Raw genomic sequence first — 20,779 nt, 5'->3', positions numbered from 1 at the left:
GGAGACTTAATGTAAGGGAGCGTTTCAGGCAGTGTGGTCTTTTTGGCCATACTACCTTTTAGCACTCCTACTCAGTCCTGGACCCCACTATAGCTATGCTAGTCTCATCCTTTACATAGCTCTAGCCAGGGCAGTTCCTAAGAGACCTACGTCTGTGCTAGGAAGATTTTAGGGAAGAAGTGTGGTAGTTCTTGAACTGCAGAACTAGATATTGGGAAGAAGGACACGATACCAATGCCAGGAAGGTAGGATCAGGATGTCCAGTTCTAGCAGACATATCCTTTGCCTGAACTTCCCATCACCTCTCCAAGGCCACCTATGCATATGTCCACTGTGTCCAAAAGCAGGCCGACTGCATACACTGGCCTGGTTGTGCCTATAGTCCCTGTTCCCTGGGCCCAGACTTCCAAAGGGAATGTGTCTGGAGTAGCCCCTGGGCAGGAATAGGAGGTCCCCAGGACTCTGAGCCTGAGGGTTTCCCCTCACAGCCCTTATCCTCCCAAGGCTGACTTGAAGGTGAACCAATCAAACAAGCTCTTAAGGCCACATACTCCGCACCCTCCACTAGCCCTTCTGTCTGCTCTTAGAGAAGCATCAGAAACAAGATAACCTGGAGTTGTAAGTCGCCAGAGACAACAGAAAGAGCAACGTGACAGCAATTTATAGGGGTTCGAGCACCCAGCAACGTTATGCTTGAGGGAGGGAAGTGTCCCAGGCAGAGGAAACTAGGCAAAGACCCACATTAGAGAAGGAGAGGGATGCTAGTGGTGGGAGAGAGGCAGTAGGCTGGGAAGGGAGGATGGGAGGACTTTGGACAGAGAAATGGCCCCACGCTGTGGTTTTTTTGTTTTGTTTTTAAAGCCCCCTCCTTGCACCCCAGTGCCTACCACTGGTGCGGTAAGCGGGATCCGAAGGCCTAGAGATACCGTGGAGACCCAGCCCCTACTGACGCCTTTAAGTATCAAGATGCAACAACAGGACTACCTTCACGGGGACCTTTATATTAGTAGGTCAGGACCCACTCCTTCGGGGTGGCCAGGACTCACGGGACTATCTGCGAAGGACACTGGCTCTGCCTTTGGGCTGCAGGCAGAACGCTACTTTGGGAAAGTAGCACAGCCGGCAGCACTTGGGCTTGAGTGGATAAAGGGAGTGGAGGGCTAGGCGAGAGAAGCTAAGGCTGGGGTTCTAGGGAGGGTGCGGAGGTCGGGAGGCATGAGCTTGCAGGGTTGCAGAAGCCCACGGAACTGGCAGAAAGGGCGATGGACTCGCCAGTGCTTTAGGCCACCAGGGGGCTCCGCGCTTCTGCTCGGAGACCGACACACTCCCGGGGCGGGGCTGCGGCGGGCGCGCGCGCGCACGCGCCGTATGTCACGGGGCAAGGCGAGCGCGGCGAGGCGCTCCTGGCCTGGCGTCCTGAATCCACAGACCTCGCCATCTCTCTTGCCCCGGCCCGCCCCGGCCCAGCCTGGCCCGTCCCCATGTACCGCGCGCTGTACGCGTTCCGCTCGGCGGAGCCCAACGCGCTGGCGTTCGCCGCGGGCGAGACCTTCCTGGTGCTGGAGCGCAGCAGCGCGCACTGGTGGCTGGCGGCGCGGGCGCGCAGTGGCGAGACGGGCTACGTGCCGCCCGCCTACCTGCGCCGCCTGCAGGTGAGTGTGCCCCTCCCTGGCCCGACCTCTGCAGCCCCTAGGTCAGCTCCAGAACAGCCTCACAAGGCTGACCCGACACCCCAGGTCCGTTGGGACCTCCAACAGATAATGGAGTTTGAGAAACTGACCCTGAGACCACCCCCGCCACAAGGACTGGGGCTCTAAGAACCCGCACCCCCACAGAAGACCATGCCCTTGACAGCCAACTCTGAGGAGTCCAGACCCACCAAAGCCTAAATCTAGTACTAAGACTCCTTGGGATCGCGGACCCATCGGGACCCAACATCTGAACCCCCATCCAAATAGAATTCAAGAGTCAGTCCTGAGATTCCAGCAACACCAAATTCTGACCGGTTCCACACATCACTGAGACCCCAGACCTAATCAGCCCCTTCCTGGGATCCTCAGGATCCCACAGGCTTGCTTCTCATCCCTCAGCTTCCACCACGGAGACCTGGGAAACCCTGGACACTTCCTGTTTCCAGCCATCTCCATACCCTCACCCCACCCCAACTTGGACCCAGAAGCCTCATCCCCTAAATAACCCCCAAGCCCCTAGACCTCATGTCTTTGACTACCCTGTACTCTCTCATTTCCTAAACCCTTCCTAAGACACATTTGCTAACCCACTTTGAGCCAGAGATCCCAGTCCCTGCTGACACTCCCCGGCACTACTCTCTCTACCTTCTTTCACAAGCCTCAGGCCCTGACTTTTCAGACTTCCTTTCTCAGAAAGTGAGGGGCTCCATCTCTCCTTATCCCCACTCTGGGTGGGGGCTTCTCCCATTGCAAGGAAGTGAGACCTCTCCAGGGCTTCCCTTGGTCTGGCTGTAGCCCCATTTCCTTCCAGTAAAGGCTGCAGTCCCAGTTCCTGTTTCCCCAAGAATAGTCCTGGTGTGGGGGCTGGGGTGCATTGTCTCCAGCTGGTCTATTCTGATCACAGGGGAAGGAGGGCCTGGAGCCTCTAGGCCTGCCCTGTGCCAGACACCTCCGCCCCATCCTAGTCCCTAGTCTTTAGGAGACATCCTATCCCAGCCCAGTTCAGGACAGAAATAACAGGATAAATTTGGAGATGCCATCTGGTCTTGCCAGAGGGGATGGGCCCTGGACCCTTGGCCTCCTGGTATCTAGGAGTGTCTGGGGTGAGAGGGGGAGCCCTGGACACTAAGGCTGGTGAGTCTGGAATGAGCATGTCAGACTAGCCTCTCAGGGGCTGGGGGCTTGTTGGAGAACTGAGGGAAGTCCTGCGTCTTCCCCAAGGGCCTCTGAGACCCCTCCCCAACCTGGGCCACTGGGGCTGGGTGTTTGGGGCAGGCAGAGAGGCTATCATATTTTCTATCCCCTGGCTTCTTGCTGCATATCTCCCTCTGTCTTGGCCTCCCTAGTCGTCTTTATATCTCTGTGTCATTCTGACTCTCCACCTGTGTGTATCTCTTTCTTCCTCCGACTCTTTGCTTTCTCTCCGCATCTCAGTTTCTTCCCATGTTATCTCCATCTGCTTCTCCCCGCACCCCATCTTTCTTGCTTTCTATGTGTAGCCTGTCATTCTCTTTCTGTCCCCCTTTCCGTCTTCTGTCTCCTACACTGTGGCACTCCCCATGCTACCTGGAGGGCTTTGTTGACCTCTGAGTCCATCTGTCTGTTCCCATCAGAGAAATTTCACAAACCCACTCTGGAGTGCTATCACTTTAGTTCTGAGGTTCCAATGCCTGACGGACCATGTGTGCCAGGGGCAGGGAGGGGTAGGGGTAGCTGGTCCCACAGCTGTCACCCTCTTTTCCCCACCCCATGCCAGCCAGGACCTAGATTGGACCCTGAGTTACTGTGGATGGCAACACAGAATCTGGGCCAGGGGCCGGGGGCCAGGTCCCGTGCTCATGTCTGTCTTTTGCCACAAACACAGAACCATTGCTTCCCAGGGTGGGTCTGGAAGATTCCTAGAACAGTTTGAGGTGATGAGGGCTAGCAGCTGGGTGGGAAGAGGAGATCCCTTTGGCCCATCCTCAGCTACCAGGGCCTGCAGAAGACTCTCTGAGGACAGGGCTGTTCTGGAATGTGACCTTGATTTTGTGAAAGATCAGCAAGATCTAAAGTGATTTGTTAAATAGTTCCAAGCACTAGAGGCTCCTGGCTTGGCATCTCCACCAGGGATCTGAGCCAAGCCTGGGGATAGACTGTGTACTCATGACCTCAAACTAGGGGTCCCTGGGCTGTTTTTGCTCTAGACTCCGGGTTTTCAGACACATCTTAGCTAAGAGCCTCACTGTGAGGTAAAATCCTGAGTAGGCCCCAAGTATATAAAGCAGCACTCACCCTGTGGCCCAGCTCCCTGAGTTTGTGAACCCCATTTCATATTCTAGTTCATCTTACTATGTTCACCTAGCATCCTGGGCTTTAGCTGTAGTGGTCTTCTGTCTGCCCCAGGCTCCATCCTGGGCTGGTTCTGGGCTCAGTATCCTCACTTGGCCCCCAGGCCTAACTGCCCATCCCTGCTCCCACAGGGCCTGGAGCAAGATGTCCTCCAAGCCATTGACCGGGCCATTGAGGCTGTGCACAATGCAGCCATGCGGGATGGTGGCAAGTACAGCCTGGAGCAGCGCGGAGTTCTCCAGTGAGTGAGGCAGGGGGTGGAGCATGACAGAGGTAGGGGAGCTGGGCTAGGGTGGGCAGCATCCCACAGGGAGCATATGAGGACCCAAGGAATTGTAACTCCTCCAGTAATCCCTGTCCCTCCCTTAGGAAGCTGATCCACCACCGGAAAGAGACCCTGTCCCGCAGAGGCCCCTCAGCCCCCAGCCCTGCAGCTATGACCTCATCCACCAGTGACCATCATTTGGATACGGCTGCCGCTAGGCAGCCCAATGGGGTGTGTCGAGCTGGGTTTGAGCGACAGCACAGCCTGCCCAGTTCTGAGTATCTTGGGGCAGATGGAGGCCTCTACCAGGTACATGGTGAGAACATCCTGGGGAAGGGAGGGGGGTGGGGCCTAAGGCTTTGTCCAGAGGCTCAAAGGGTCCATTTGGTCAGTGATGCTGCCTGGGACCATAGTCCTGCCCATGCTAGGAGCTCAGGCCCCTAGTCAGGTAGTACTGTAGATGGCAGCCTGTCTCCTCAGATCCCACTTCTGTCCCCCTAGATCCCACCACAGCCTCGCCGAGCAGCACCCACTACGCCACCCCCACCTGTGAAGCGCCGAGACCGCGAGGCCCTGGTGGCCTCAGGGAGTGGTGAGAAGTTGGGGTTGCAGGAGTTGGTGGGCACCCTGTACTTGGAATGGTTGCTCTGCATGCATCAGGGAACTGGGGGCTCCAGGCTTGGGGGGAAGACCAGGCACATGTTGGGGCAGTTGGGGGCTCTGGGCTTGGTGGGAAAGGTCTGGTGGAGGACCTATGCTGGGGGCAGGGTCTCTGGGATTGAAGGGGTAGGGCTTCCCTGGGGCTGCCCACCATAGCATGCCCTCTCTGCCTACAGGCGGCTGCAATACCACGCCCTCCGGGGGCAGTTCTGTGTCCAGCGGCTCCTCTGTCAGCAGCACCTCCCTTGACACGTACTATACAGGCTCCAGCTCCTCTGAGCTGGGCCCCAGCTGCTCACCCACACCCCCACCTGTGCCCCGCCGAAGCACCCATACTACTGTGTCCCAAGCTCAGCCCCCTCCCTCCAAGGTGCCAAACCCTGAGCCCCCTGCAGAGGAGGTGGCAGTTGATACAGCCTCAGCCCCTGATGAGCTGGAGGCCCTGGGCACGCTGAGCCTGGGAACCACAGAGGAGAAGGCGGCAGCTGAGACTGCCGTGCCCAGGACCATCGGGGCAGAGCTGATGGAGCTTGTGCGGAGAAACACCGGCCTGAGCCATGAGCTATGCCGGGTGGCCATTGGTGTCGTGGTGGGTCACATCCAGGCCTCTGTACCGGCCAGCTCACCTGTCATGGAGCAGGTCCTCCTCTCGCTGGTAGAGGGCAAGGTAAGGGTGGCAGCAGGGCCAGGGGCCTCCCCATCCTGGGGACACCCTACTGCCCCCACCCCATCCCCACCCTCACACTGTGTCCAGCCTTTAACTGATATATATTTGATGAGCTCCAGCTCTTGGATTCATTGAGCTGAGTGCTGGGGACATTTGGGCTGATCCCTGAAGGAGAAGAAGAGGAAGAGTATTCCAGGCAGAGGCTCAGCTTGGACAGGGGACCATGAGGCAGGACTGAGCTTGGCTCACGTGAGGAAGTGGAATAAGGTCAGCATGGTTGGAACACAGGGAATGAGGTGTGGGAGCAGGTGAGACCTGAGGCAGGTGACAGATGAGACAGATGCGGGTGGCCAAGAGTTCTCTTGGGCTGTAGGGAAGGAATAGACATAGGGCATGAGAGATGGCAGTGCCTTGCTGGCCTTGGCAGTGGAGAGAAATGGGTACTTTGAGAGCTATGATGAAGGCTTGAGTGCTGACTTGGATTTGAGTGGGGTAAGTGGACATCATGGAGTGGGTGGGATCCTTTGCCAAGGTTGGGGCACTGGGTCACGGAGCAGGATTAGAAGCCATGAGCCCAGTCTGCACAGTGGGGGCCAGATGGGCTGGAGTCTCTCCTCAGGGTTCCATGGCTCCCACAGCTCTGGTTTGGGGTGTGGGAAGCAGTGAGTCACTGGGCTTGCCGGTGCTGGGACACTGGCCCACAGGGACATGGAAGGTGGGTACATGACAGGTCTGGTTCCACTTTGTGTAGAATCAAGGCCTGGAGTCTCAGAGTCATATTCAGGCAATGACAGAATCCATGGCCTTCCACATAGAGGTTATTTACCCAGGTCTGGTACAGGAGGCAAGTTGTTGGAAAACACCCCACAGATGTGTCTCATGCAGAATCCTGTCCCACAAGGTTACCAAGACTTGGGGGCAGTGGAACTACTTGGAGAAAGGGGTATAGAAATGGGCCAGTGCCCTTGGGGGCCTCACTGTTGAAGGATGGGCCTTGGGAACAGGAATTTTATGGGAGCTTGATGGGGAGCAGTGGGGAGGAGGGAAGAGTAATAGGAGCTAGTCCCCTCACTGGTCTTGGGAGGATGCTGGCTTGGGGCAGCTCTGGGAGGTGAGGCTGGAGCCCCTTGCCTAACACCTCAGGTCTGAGTTGAGTTCCAGGCCTGGGGGTCTCCTGAAGATGGTGAGGGGCAAGTGTGCTGAGCCAGGCCTCACCCTCTCCTCCCCAGGACCTGAGCACAGCTCTGCCCTCAGGGCAGGTCTGCCATGACCAGCAGCGGCTGGAGGTGATCTTTGCAGACCTGGCCCGGCGGAAGGATGATGCCCAGCAGCGCAGCTGGGCCCTGTATGAGGATGAAGGTGTCATCCGCTGCTACCTGGAGGAGCTGCTGCACATTCTGGTGCGGGTGGGGGGCTCCCAAGTGTCCCTTAGTGTGTAGAACAGCAACCCTTCCCTGCCCCATTCCTCCCAGGTGCTCAGGAGTCTCCCCTGCTGATACTGTGCTCACACATGGCCACTGGCACTCAGTGTCTCCATCCCACCTCTTCCTCCCCACAGACAGACGCAGACCCTGAAGTTTGCAAGAAAATGTGCAAGAGAAATGAGTTCGAGTCTGTCCTGGCCTTGGTGGCCTACTACCAAATGGTGTGTGCGAGACAGAGGGGAGGGGGCATGGAGGGACCTGGGTAGAGGTAGAGTTTCCGGGCATTGAGCACATGGGGTCCCCTGCCAGGAGCACCGGGTGTCACTGCGGCTGCTGCTTCTCAAGTGCTTTGGTGCCATGTGCAGCTTGGATGCGGCCATCATCTCCACGCTGGTGTCATCTGTGCTGCCTGTGGAGCTAGCGCGGGACATGCAGACAGACACGCAGGGTGAGTGCGGGCAGCTTCCTGCCAGCTGGAGGGGTCCCACCATCTGTAGGGGTCATGACTGACTGCTCCGCTCCCCTGCAGACCACCAGAAACTCTGTTACTCTGCCCTCATCCTGGCCATGATCTTCTCCATGGGGGAGGCAGTGCCCTACGCACACTATGGTAAGAAGGCAGGTCGCTGGCCCACAGCCAGCTGGAGATGGGACCCGTGGTCTGAGGAGCTGGGGACCCACCGACCCTAACCTGACAGAGTGTCCCCAGGGTTCACAGGAAACCAAGGAGGCTGGACAGGGTGGGGGGTAGGACAGGGCTGCAGACTTCTGTATGTCCCTCTCCCAGAGCATCTGGGCACACCCTTCGCCCAGTTCCTGCTGAGCATTGTTGAGGACGGGCTGCCCTTGGACACCACGGAGCAACTGCCGGATCTCTGCATGAACCTGCTTCTGGCTCTCAACTTGCACCTGCCAGGTGGGGGCGGGGTCCGCCTGCAGGTGTCTGACTCTCGGGGGGGTCTCCAGGCTCAGCACCTGCGCACTTGTTTACACCCATGTTCTTCCCAGCCCCTGACCAGAACATCATCATGGCTGCCCTGAGCAAACACGCCAACGTCAAGATCTTCTCCGAAAAGCTGCTGTTGCTCCTGAACAGAGGGGGTGAGGGCCCAGGATTCTGCAGTGCCAGGATGTTTTGTGACTCCATGACCCCCATAACTCCTTGGGGTGACTCCGGGCCCCCCGTGAGGACCGTCCTGACCCCTCTTGCCCTGCCTTCTAGATGATCCTGTGCGCATATTCAAACACGAGCCTCAGCCACCGCACTCCATCCTCAAGTTCCTGCAGGACGTGTTCGCCAGCCCTGCCACGGCTGCCATCTTCTACCACACGGACATGATGGCGCTCATCGACATCACCGTGCGGCACATTGCAGACCTGTCACCTGGAGACAAGGTGCTTAGAGATGGCTGCAACGGGGTTGGCAGCTGGGTAGAAGCGGATAAAGTAGGGCCCCTGACACTGAATGGAGATGGGGCAGGGGGCGCTGCTGGAGTTGGGTAAGTGTGTGTGAGGCTGCTCAGAAACCATGATGGATGTGCCAGGACCCAGAGGAGCCTGTCACGAAGTGATGGGGGTGGGCTGTCTGGAGAGAGTGGGAGCCGTGGCAGGGGAGGAGGAGGAAGTAGAGTTGGAGGCTGCTGTGGGAGGTTGTCCCCTCTTCTCAGGGGCAGGGGAAGTGATCTGATTACACCCTGAATGAAAAGACCTTGTGAGACTACAGCAGAAGCAGGAGGCCGGTGAGGAAGCATCCAGGTGGCACAGATGGTAGGAGTGGGAGAGGAGGTCAGGACTGGGTGTGTTGGAAGTGGGTTGGCTGGGCTTGCTGCGGTGGGTCTGGAGCAACCAGGTGGATGAAGTGCTGACTGCTGAGGTGGCGAAGAACTTTGGGGCAGAGGGGAATTGAGGTGCGTTTTGATGCGTCAATATTGAGAAGATACCTGCTAGACATCCAGGTACAAAGGGCATCAGGGAGGCATTGGGGTGTGAGTTGGGACTGGGAGAGAGACTTTGGAGTTCCTGTGCATAGGTGTGGGAAGCCTGTGACAGTGTGGTCATCTAGGGTGTGGGACATATGGGTCAGAGTGAAGCTCAGGCCTCAGCCCAGGGCACAATTGAGGCAAGTAAGGAGACACCCAGGAGGAAAACCAAGAGAGCAGGAGGCCAAAGCCACATGTGTGGAGGAGGAGGAGGATGAGCATCTCCACAGTTATGAGATTGAGTGAGATCAGGCCTGAGAATGGGCCACTGGATTTGCCACTTGGAGGTCAGGAGTGACCAACAAGCAGTATCAGTGGAGTAGAGGGAAGAGAGTCTGGGTTTAAAGTTGAGAGGATTTGAAGTTGGAGGGGATTTGAAAGAAGGGGAGGGGAGTTCCCACTGTGACTCAGAGGAAATGAATCTGACTAGGATCCAGGAGGATTCGGGTTTGATCCCTGGCCCTGCTCAGTGGGTGAAGGATCCAGTGTTGCCATGAGCTGTGGTGGAGGTCACAGGCAGACATGGCTTTGATCTGGCATTGCTGTGGCTGTGGTGTAGGCTGGCAGCTCAGCTCTGATTCGACCCCTAGCTTGGGAACCTCCTCTATATGCCACGGGTGTGGCCCTAAAAAAAAAAAAAAAAAAAAAAAAGGCAAGAAAAAGGGGGGGGGAGTAGAGAATAGAGACAACCTCTGAGTTTTCCAATGAAGGGGAGCAGAAAAAAGGGGGAGTCACTGGAGGGAGACATGGGGTCAGGAAAGAGCTTTGTTTGTTTTGGGGGTTGGATTGGTGGCACTTGCAGCATGTGAAGATTCCTGGGCCAGAGGTTGAACACACACCACAGCAGCAACCTGAGCCACTGCAGTGTTAGTTAATGCCCTGTCCTTAACCCACTGTGCCACAAGAGAACTCCAGGGGAGAGTGTTTATAAGGTGAGAGATACTGGTGCATGTCTGAGCCAGAGAATGATCCAGCAAGCATGAGAAATGGTCTTTGTGTTGGGAGAGTGGGCAGCTGTGGGAGTCAGGTAGGTCAGGCAGCAGGGGAGTTTCTAGGCTCCCCGTGGAGGGATGGCCTCTGGCAGGAGCTGGGCAGTTCATTCGGTGAGGACAGATGAGAGGTGGGTGCCAGGGGAAGATCAGGGGTTTCTAAAAGATTGCTTTTTTTCTCCATGAAGTGTAAGGCCAGCTGACCTGGCAGTTTAGTTTTGGAAAATGGACAGAAGCTAGGCATCAGTCCTTTAAGGAGCAGTGAAGGCTACTGAGAAAAGTGGCAGGAGTCCCAGGCAGTGATGTTTGTGGTGGAGAATGGTGTCCAGGCCAGTGCATGGCTCTCTAGTTGTCTGCTGCTTACACACTAGGATTTGATTGGCATGTACATTTTGGTCTAACCAGGGATGGAAATTAGCCAGATGATGCTGCTTAAGAAAGGTTGGTATTGATTCCTTTAATCAGAGGTAAGAGAGAAATGAGGGATGGTGAGGGGAGCAAATGGAGAAAATGTCCTGGGGCATGTCACTGGATTGGGGGCTCAGTGAGGATAAGGAGCCACTTGGGTGTCAGATTAGGGGGGGGCAGTTGGAGCTGTTAAAGCCAGAGGTGCTGGCAGGATGTTGGAGATGGATTCAGGGCACATGTAGAAGGTAAGACGGCCAGGGCTTAGGCATGGTCTGGATTTGGGGCTTGAGAGAGGACTTGGAGAAGATGCCTGCAGTTTGGGCTCAAGTACTTGAACAGATAGCAGTACCCTTTACAATAGATAACAGGAGAAGGCCTTCAGCTTTGGGAAGGTGGGGAAGAATTTGATGGTGGATGTATGAGTTTGAGTTCTCTCTGAGATAAGCAGGAGAAAGCAAGAGTTGGATATTCTCATCTGGAGCTCACTGGGGAGTCTAGGCAAGAGGTATGAGTGCAGGTTACTTTTTTTTTTTTTTTCCTCTATTTTAGGGCCATACCCTCGGCATATGGAAGTTCCCAGGGGCTGAATCGGAGCTGTTGCCACCCTCCTGCACCACAGCAACTAGGGATCTGAACCGCGTCTGCGATGTACACCACAGCTCACAGCAATGCCAGATCCTTAACCCACTGAGTGAGGCCAGGGGTCAAACCCACATCCTCATGGATACTAGTCGGGTTTGTACCTCTGAGCCACAATGGAAACTCCACGGGTCACTATTTGAAGCTGTGGGTGTGAAAGATCCTCCAGGGTGAGAGGACAGAGTGAGAAGCAGAGGGCCTTGACAGCGGCCCCACAAGAGCACATCATTAAAGGAGGGGTGGGGGGCTTGTTGCTTTCCCTTGCCACCTCTCTCAGCCAGGACTTACCTGGGCCAGCCACGTTCTGGGACTGTGTATCTGAGATGATTCATTTATTCACTTACTTATTCAGCAACTATCAAAGGCCAGTTCTGTGCCAGGTACATTCTGGGTGCTGGGGTCCACATGGCTGCCAAGAGGCAGTCATGGCCTGTCCCTTACTGGCGGCAGTCACAGTGTCTGGGGTCCCTGAGTTTGCTTCCTCTTCCCACAGCTGCGCATGGAGTACCTCTCCCTGATGCATGCTGTGGTCCGCTCCACACCCTACCTGCAGCACCGCCACCGGCTCCCTGATCTGCAGGCCACACTTCGACGTATCCTGACTGAGGAGGAAGCCTCACCCCAGTGCCAAATGGACCGCATGATTGTCCGAGAGATGTGCAAGGAATTCCCAGTGCTGGGCGAGGCCCCCAGCTAGCACCTTCCTTTCCTCCCTTCCCTGCAGCCCTGGGCAGAGTGCAGGGGACTTGGAGGCTTGGCCCTAAGAAAGTTTCACACTGACGGTGTGAGGGGAGGTGATGGTAGAAGGGACCTGAGCAGGGCTCCCCACCTGAAATAGAGCTGATTCGAGGGGCCAAGCACAGGATTGGGGACCACGCTCTGGGAGCTATGCTGGGGCAGGGGGAATGTGTGAACTGAAGCCCCTCTATCTCCTGGTAGGCTGCCTCTTCAGCATGCCCCCCCCCCATGTACACATGCACACTCAGAGTCCTGCTGCTGCTCCAGGCTGGGCCAGAGCCCTCATTGCCCCCTGCCTGGTCTGTGTCCTGGGCTTCAGCAAGCCATGTCCTTGGGGTGAGAGGAGGCACCTTCCACCAGCTCTCTTCTTTGCCTTAGCTTTGCAGTGAGTGCTGCTCATGTGCTCTGCGCGTACCCCCACCCCCACCCAATCCCCACCCCATGGGAGTCACTGCCCCTCAGTCCCACCCCCAGGGTCTTGGCCAAGTTGCTGCTTTGAAAGCAGAATTGTGGAGACAGGCCATCCATCCTGGAGCCTCACAGAATATGGGGTGATGGCACTGATAAAGCCAATGATAGAATCTATTTTCTCTGTAAAAACGTAGACTGAAAAGCCATGTGTATTTTCCTATGTCCTGCAGCTCACCTTTGGAAATAAATCACAGGCATCTGGAAACAGGCTTCCCTGTATGATCCTAGGTGGTGGTGGGAGAGGATGGGCAGGGGCTCTGGGGCCTCAGGACCTCTTCGATAACCTCCCTGTCCTCTCCAGCCTGAGGAGCTGGTGGTTCCTGACAGCCCTTTCCATCAAGGTCCCTTGAGCCTTGTGCCAGCCTCTCTTCCCTGGGTTCCCACTTCTGGGCCACAGCTATAGCTGCCAAGAGCCCCATGGTCCATTGGCAGGTGACTGCCACTCCTATCTTTTTTTTTTTTTTTTTGGCTTTTTAAGGCCACACCCATGGCATATGGAATTTCCCAGGCTAGGGGTCAAATCGGAGCTGCAGCTGCTGGCATATGCCACAGCCACAGCAATGGCAGGATCCAAGCCACATCTGTGACCTACACCACAGCTCACGGCAATGCTGGATCCTTAACCCACTGAGCGAGGCTGGGGATGGAACCCGCATCCTCATGGATCCTAGTCAGGTTTGTTAACTGCCAGAGCCACGAAGGGAACTCCATTCACTTACATCTTTCTTTTGCTTTGAACACCATCTCTCTCTCTCTCTTCCCTGCTAAAACCCTTTCATCTTTTTTTTTTTTTTGTTTGCTTTTTAGGGCCGTACTTGTGGCATATGGAGGTTCCCAGGCTAGGGATTGAATTGGAGCTGTGCAGCTGCTGGCCTACACCATAGCCACAGGAATGTGGGATCCAAGCTGCATTTGTGATCTATACCACAGCTCACCGCAACGCCTGATCCTTAACCCACTGATCGAAGCCACGGATTGAACCCACAGCCTCACGGATCCTAGTTGGGTTCGTTAACCACTGAGCCATGAAGGGAACTACAAACCCTTTCATCCTTTACATCTGTTCTCAAATGAAGCAGCTCCTTCCCTAGCCCTGGCCTCCCTGAACTCCTAGGCCTTCCCGGTTTTTCCCCTTCCTTATTTGTCTTCCACTGGATCCAGCAAGATCCTTTCATTTTGCAGCCTTAGCAGAGATTTGGTAATTATAGTAGGACAAAAAGAATATCTTAACAAGTGTGGGGTTAGACGTCATGTACTACTGTTTGAGGGAAATCAGAGCCCAACTTAGGGCAAAACTTTATTTTTCTTGTGGGCTCCCAAGTTAAAAAAAGTTTGTTGCCATAAATGGGGGAAGAGAATCAACCCATAGGCAGGAGTTCCTGCTGTGGCACAGCAGGATTGACATTTCTGTAGCACCAAGACAGAAGTTCCATCCCTGGCCCAGCACAGGGGGTTAAAAGATCTGGCATCGCGGTAGTTGTGACATAGGTTTAAACTGCAGCTTGGATCTGATCCCTGGCCCTGGAACTTCATCTGCCTTGGGGTGGCCAAAAAAAAGGAACCCTTAGCCAGACATCAGTCTACAGGAGTTTCCATCAGTTTCCTTCCTTTTGTTACCTGTGACGATTCTCATCAGGTTCCACCCAACCAGAATCATTCGTACCGTGACTTCTGGTCACGACTTCCTTTCTCATTGTGATGCTGAAGGCAGAGGGCTATTACTTTCCCAGCAGAGTGTTAAACAGCAAGAAGGCAAGTCTAGGAGTGAGGTCTCAGGGAAACAGACCCATGAGAGCAAAGCACAGGAAGCCAACAGGGAGACTTCCTTCCTGAACTGTTGACTCTTCCAGAAGGTTAAGCACACAGGCTAGCTTGGACCTGAGGAGGAGCTAACAAAATGGCCAGCAGGAAAGTTCTCTGGTACAGCCTGGTCACTCTTCATCCTGGAGGCCTCTGCCTTCCCTTTCCCAGCTGGAATCAACAGCACTGACTTCCAGTCACAACCCCTTTCTCATTGGAGTGCCAAAGGCAGAACGATGGTTCTGAGAGTGTGTAATTTGGTGGTAAGCACAGGTCTTCAGGAAGCTCAGGTAGGAACATTTGACGGCCTCTGTGCCTTGCTCTGTTCACTGTTAGGCTGCATACTCTGACCCCACAAGGAGAGCAGGGCTGTGCTGTCTGTCCCAGTGCAGGCAACCGTGAGGAACCAAGTGCAGTGCTGTGGCAGGAGGATCAGAAACCCCCCTGCCTTCTTCTGCATGATTGTCCAGGGAGCCCTTGCCCATGTTTGTAAGGGGTAGGGGAGCCCCATTTGACAAAGAAATGGTGGCTCCTGGCAGCAAACAGACTCCAGGGCCCCTCCGCAAACACCTTGATGGTGGTCTCACTGCACAAAATTACAACCACCAGGGAAAGATGAGTAGCCAGAGAATTCCTCGGGGAAGGAACTGTCTGAGAGAACATGTCTGGCTGCTTGGAAGGATGGTAGATATGGAACGTGGTTGGGCAGAATAAAGGGCAGAAAGAAAACTAAGCCACTGAAAGGGGAATGCATGGCTGTAGCTGAGGAAAACTCAAGTTTTGAGGGGCACTGACTGCTGGGAGTTTTGGCTGATCTCTGGGCTAGAAGTGGGTCCGTACATGTGTGGCCCCCTGAGGACAATAGGCTACGCGTGCACAAGGCAACTCCAGGGTAAGGGGTCAGGTGAAGACCACCTGTCTGTTCTGCCTCCAGAAGATACAGACTGAGGCTCAACATATGTGAGGACAACCTTTTCTTTTTCTCCTAATGGAAGAATAACATACTATGAAAAGAACAGTATGTGGAGAGTACAGCTTAGTGAATTATGACAGGTTGCTAATCAGGTCATCACCACCCGGGTGTGTCACCAGTTCCCAAAGCCCCCTGTGCACCACTTTTGATCACCTAATTCTCCCTTCTCAGACCTCCTCCAATAAGATAATTACAGATAAATTTTGCCTGTTTCTGAACTTAATAGAAATGGAATCATAAAATATAAACACTGCTTCACTCACCAAGTTTTTGAGGTTTGTTTGCATCCTGGTATCCTGGGATGTGGTTGTAATTTGTTCATTCAAAGTGTTGTGTCGGATACACCCTCATTTATTTATCTATTGTCGATAAGCTTTCAGTTTCTAATCTTTGTCTATTGTGAATCATGCTGTGAGGAGCACTATTGTACACGTCTTGTTGCTCATATGCATTATATTGAGGGGTATATTCTTGAGTGGAATTGCCTTAAGGAACTGCCAAATAATTTTCCAAAGTAGTTGTACCACTGTACACTCCTCCAGTAGTGTCAGGGTTCCAGCTCCTCTCTATCTTCCCCAAAACCTAGTATTGTCAGTCATTTCTATTTTAGTCGTTCAGTTGGAGTACAGTATTTATTTTTATTTTTTATTTTATTATTTATTTACTTTTTGCTTTTTAGGGCCACATGTGCAGCATATGGAAGCTCCAGGCTAGGGGTTGAATCAAAGCTGTAGCTGCTGGCCTACACCACAGCTCATGGCAATGCCACAATAGCAGGATCCCAGCCACATCTGCGACCTACACCACAGCTCACAGCAACACCAGATCCTTAACCCACTGAACGAGGCCAGGAATCAAACCTGAATCCTCATGGATGCTTGTCGGGTTTGTCACCACTGAGCCACAGGAGGAACTCCTAGTATTTTTTACTTTTGCATTTCCCTGATGACTAAAGAATTTGAGCACCTTTTCATTAGTTTACTGGCTATTTGGATCTGATCTTGTAACGCTTACCTCTCCTGCCCATTCAGGGACTGGGTTGCCTCTTTTTTCTTGGTTCGTATTATGTATTCAAGATATGAGTACTTGGGTTGTATATCTTAGGATATCTTCTCCCATTCTTAAGGTCTGTTGAAGAGAGGAAGCTTTTAATTGTAATGTGATCAAATTTTTCAGTATTTTCCCTCATGGTTAGTACATTTTTTTTTTTTTATGTCCTATGGAAAAACATTTTTCCTTGAAGTCATGAAGAGTTTCTTCATTCTCTTCTAAAAGCTGTTTTGTCTTTCCTTTCATAGATAGATGTCCAATCTATCAGGAATTGATTTATGGGTAGAATGAAGTAGGGGTCTCATTTCATTTTTTTTTTTTTTCTTTCTATGTGGATGACTATCTGACTCAGCACCATATATTAGAAAGCCCATGCTGGAGTTCCCGTCGTGGCTCAGTGGTTAACGAATCCGACTAGGAACCATGAGGTTGTGTGTTAAATCCCTGGCCTTGCTCAGTGGGTTAAGGATCCGGCATTGCCGTGAGCTGTGGTGTAGGTCGCAGATACGGCTCAGATCCCGTGTTGCTGTGGCTCTGGTGTAGGCTGGCAGCTACAGCTCCGATTAGACCCCTAGCCTGGGAACCTCCATATGCCGAGGGAGAGGCCCAAGAAATGGCAAAAAGACAAAAAAAAAAAAAAAAAAAAAAAAAAAAAGCCCATGCTTTCCCAATATCAGCTCCTGATAGCCACCCTTGTCAAAATTCAAGTCTCCACACATCTTTAGGCCCCTTCTGGCTTTTATTCCATTGTTTTATGTATTCCTGCACCAGCACCACATAGTCTTGGTTTCTGTAGCTTTCTTGATCTCTAGCTAGTAGAAGTTGTTCTTCTACTTGGGTTTTCTTAAGACTGTCTTGGGCATTCCTGGCCCTTATACATTTTAGAATTTAGTTTGTCAGTTTACACACACACACACACACACACACACTAGCATCTACTGTGATTTCTATCAAGAGTTGCATTGAATCCATATATCCATGTATCCTTTGGGAAGAATTAGCATCTGTGCAATACAGGCATACCTCATTTTATTGTACTTCACAGATACTGCATCTTCTACAAATTGAAAGGTTTTGAAGGTTTGTAACAACACTTCCTCAAGCAAATCTGTTGGTGCCAGTTTTCCAACAGTATTTTCTTGCTTCATGTCTGCGTGTCACATTCTGGTAATTTTCTTAATATTTCAAACTTTTTCATTATTATTATACCTGTTATGATAATCTTTGATCAGTGGTCTTTCATGTTACTGTTGCAAAAATATTATAACTCACTGAAGGCTCAGATGATGGTTAGCTTTTTTAAGCAATAATGTTTCCATTTTCTCTTTTTCTTTTTGGCCACACCTGTGGCATATGGAAGTTCCCAGGCCAGGACATGCACCACAGTTGTGACCTGTACCACAGCCGTGGCAAACACCACATCCTTAACCCACAGTACCACATGGGAACTTCCAACAATAAAGGTTTGTTTTTTTTTTTTTTAAGTATAGTTGATTTACAGTGTTGTGCCAATTTCTGCTATGTAGCAAAGTGACTCAGTCATAAAAACATGGAACACTTCACAACTTTGCATGTCATCTTTGAGTAGCAGCCATGCTAATCTCTGTATCATTCCAATTTTAGCTGAAATGAGCACAATAAATAGCGTATTTTAATTACGTACTTTGTTTTTTAGGTATGCATTGCACACTTAATAAACTACAGTATAGTCTGACATAATTTTATATGCACTGGGAAACCAAAAGATTCATATAACTCCCTTTATTGTGATATTTGCTTTATTGCAGTGATCTGGAAACAAACCCACAATATCTCCGAGGTATGCCTGTACTGAATCTTCCAATCTTTGAACAGAGTTTTTCACTCCATTTATGTCTTTCTCTCAACGTTTTCTTTTTACAGTTTTTGTTTTGTTTTGTTTTGTTTTTTAGCCATGCTCTCAGCATGTGGAAGTTCTCAGGACAGGGATCAAAGCTGTACCATAGTAGTGACCCAAGCTGCCACAGTGACAATACTGAATCTTTTGTTGTTGTTGTTTGGTTTTTGGTTTTTAGGGCTGCACCTGTGGCATATGGAAGAGTTCCTGGGCTTGGGGGCTGAATTGGAGCTGCAGCTGCTAGCCTGTGCCACAACAATGCAGATCCTTAACTCACTGAGCAAGGCCAGGGATGGAACCCACATCCCCATGGATACTAGTCTGGTTCTTAACCTGCTGAGCCCACAATGGAACTCCTTTTTCTGTCTTTTTTTTTCTGGATCCTTAACCCACTGCACCACAAGAGAACTCCTCCCCATATTTACTGAGATTTAATTGACATATATAGTACTATACAAGTTTAAGGTATATAGCTTAATGATTTGACTTACATCATGAAATTATTATCACAATATTGAGTGTCAATAATGTTTTTTTTGTGTGTGTGAGTGTGACTGTGAAGAGTCAAAGCACATCTTTCATTATATTTATTCCTGGCATTTTATATTACATGATGCTATGGTAAAAAGCATCATGAAAATTCTTTTCTTTCTTTTTTTTTTGTTTTTTTTTTTTGTCCTTTTAGGGCCGCACCCGTGGCATATGGAGGTTCCCAGGCTAGGGGTCTAATCGGAGCTACAACTGCCAGCCACAGCCACAGCAACGCCAGATCCGAGCCGTGTCTGCGACCTACACCACAGCTTACGGCAACACTGGATCTTTAACCCACTGAGCGGGGCCAGGGATCGAACCCACAACCTCATGGTTCCTAGTGGGATTCTTTTCTGCTGTGCCATAACAGGAACTCCAAAAATTATTTTCTAATTTGATATATAGATTACAACTTATTTTCGTGTATTGACCTGTTTCCAATTACTTTGCTAAACTCACTCTAAGAATTCATCTATATGAATTTATGCTCCTTTGGATTTTTTTACATACACATTCCTATTGCCTGTGAATGAGTTTTCTTTTTTTCCTGAATGTGAAATGTTTTCCTCTAGCAATGCTCTCCTGTTCCAGAAGCGAGGAATTCACAAGTAGTCTATTTTTTAATTTAAATTTTTTTGGAGTATAGTTGATTTACAATAAAAAGTCTATTTTAGGTGGGGTTAGAGTTTAGCCCAGTGAGTTCATCCAAGAAGAGCGGGGCAGGAAAGTTGTTACAGGACCAGTTAATGGTTAAAGTAATGAGCTGAGGAGGTGATAACAGATTGGAGGTCTTAGAACAAAGAACTATAGGCTAATTGAGCTAGATGGGCTGGCCAGGTCTTCTGGCATGCTCTTCCAGCAAGGTACTCCAGACTTGAGCAGAAGGAGGGGGCAAACACAGGGTAGAGAGAAAAAAGCATAAGAGAGGCTTAGATGTCCTAGAGGGCTGTAGAAAGAGGACTTGGAAAGGGAACTATACTTGGTTTTTATCTTTACAGGGAGCATTAGAAACTGCCACTGGGAGTGGGGCACCAAGATGAGTGCGGATAGGGAGGGGGAGGCTTTCCTGGAACAGCAGCCACAAAGAGGACAACAGTGGAGGCAGAGCAGCAGGGAGCAATACCTAGAGCCATCTGCAGTCGACAGGGGCATCAAGGAGAGCTCTAGGTCTTGCTCTCCAAAAGGAGCATCAGTTGAGGGCAGTGCTAGTGCTAGTGGAGAAAGCAGGGCTTAACTTCCCTCTGCCACGGTCACCTTATGTCTTTGTATATTTGCCTACACAGCCTCCAAGACCTAGGATGGCTCCTCCTCCTTTTGGTTATTCAAACCTCAGCTCAGGCATCTAATGTAGAGAGCTTTCCCAGATTGCTACGTTGACTCAGGTGCTTCCTCTGGGACCCCAGCATCCCTCTCTCTAGCACTCCACCTATCTCCTTCCTTCGTTGGTGTAAAGTTTTCTGTCCTTCACTAGCTAGATTGTAGACCTGGAAGGTGGATGTACGTTCAAAACCAAGTTTTTGGCCTACCTACTCCAACCCCTGCACCAAATGGGCGCCCGTCCGAGTCCCGCCTTCAGCGCCTCTGCAGATGCTCCACCCTCACGCCCACAGGAACCCAGACAGTAAATCCGGCTCTGACCTTAACGAAGTTCTCGGATTCACAAACATGGGTGGGCACCACTATGGCCCACTCACCCGGATCTCCATAGTCACGTGAAGCGCTGGGAGGAGGAACCCCGCCTCCCGGAAGCGAAGTCAATGGAGGGCCTAAGAATGCACCATATGATTGGTTGGTGGTGATGTCATAGGTACTGCTTGGGGCGGACCAGAGGCCTTAGCCAAGGAGTTTTCTGCTGATTCCAAGCAGGAGCCGCGCCCCTTGGTGCCTTCTGGGCTCCAGCCCTAAAGCCCTCCCCCGTCCAGGCACGCCCGCTCTCTCCGCCCGTGTCGCCGCGACCCATGGTCGCTGCTGCCTTTTCAGGCTGGTCGGTATAAACCTCCTGGATTATCTCTGGGCTATTCTGGAACCCGGGGAGTCTCTTCCCGCCCAGACAATGAGTTCGCCATGGGGGCGGAGCCACCCATTGTGCCAATAGAAACAGTGGCTTTCTGATTGGAACGCTCTGCGTTCACCCCCTCCTTCTGCAGCCGTTCGCCTTCTGTGACGTACATTGCACCGCGTCTGTCCATTGGCTAGCCTGGCCCGACCTGCGCCCAGACTTGCACAGCGCGGGCAGAATTTAGCTCGCTTTCGTCTCTTCAAGGGGTTAAGGGACACAGTCATAGAG

At 52.1% G+C, this 20,779-nt stretch overlaps 1 protein-coding gene across 1 annotated transcript; it reads left to right on the top strand.

Annotated features, from left to right (window-relative positions):
• Window positions 1,357-12,467, top strand: NCKIPSD (NCK interacting protein with SH3 domain). The gene is made up of 13 exons (XM_021070642.1): window positions 1,357-1,652; window positions 4,154-4,263; window positions 4,392-4,596; window positions 4,789-4,879; window positions 5,124-5,614; window positions 6,844-7,014; window positions 7,173-7,259; window positions 7,348-7,486; window positions 7,568-7,648; window positions 7,826-7,954; window positions 8,047-8,139; window positions 8,261-8,433; window positions 11,547-12,467. Exons 1-13 carry the CDS (start codon window positions 1,482-1,484, stop codon window positions 11,748-11,750), a joined length of 2,145 nt encoding a protein of 714 aa, XP_020926301.1. The 5' UTR covers window positions 1,357-1,481; the 3' UTR covers window positions 11,751-12,467.

This window comes from Sus scrofa, chromosome 13 (genome assembly GCF_000003025.6).
Source record: "Sus scrofa isolate TJ Tabasco breed Duroc chromosome 13, Sscrofa11.1, whole genome shotgun sequence".
Classification (NCBI taxonomy): Eukaryota; Metazoa; Chordata; class Mammalia; order Artiodactyla; family Suidae; genus Sus; species Sus scrofa.
The sequence above is the reverse complement of the archived record's forward strand: the minus strand, read 5'-3'. Positions and strand labels throughout refer to the sequence as shown.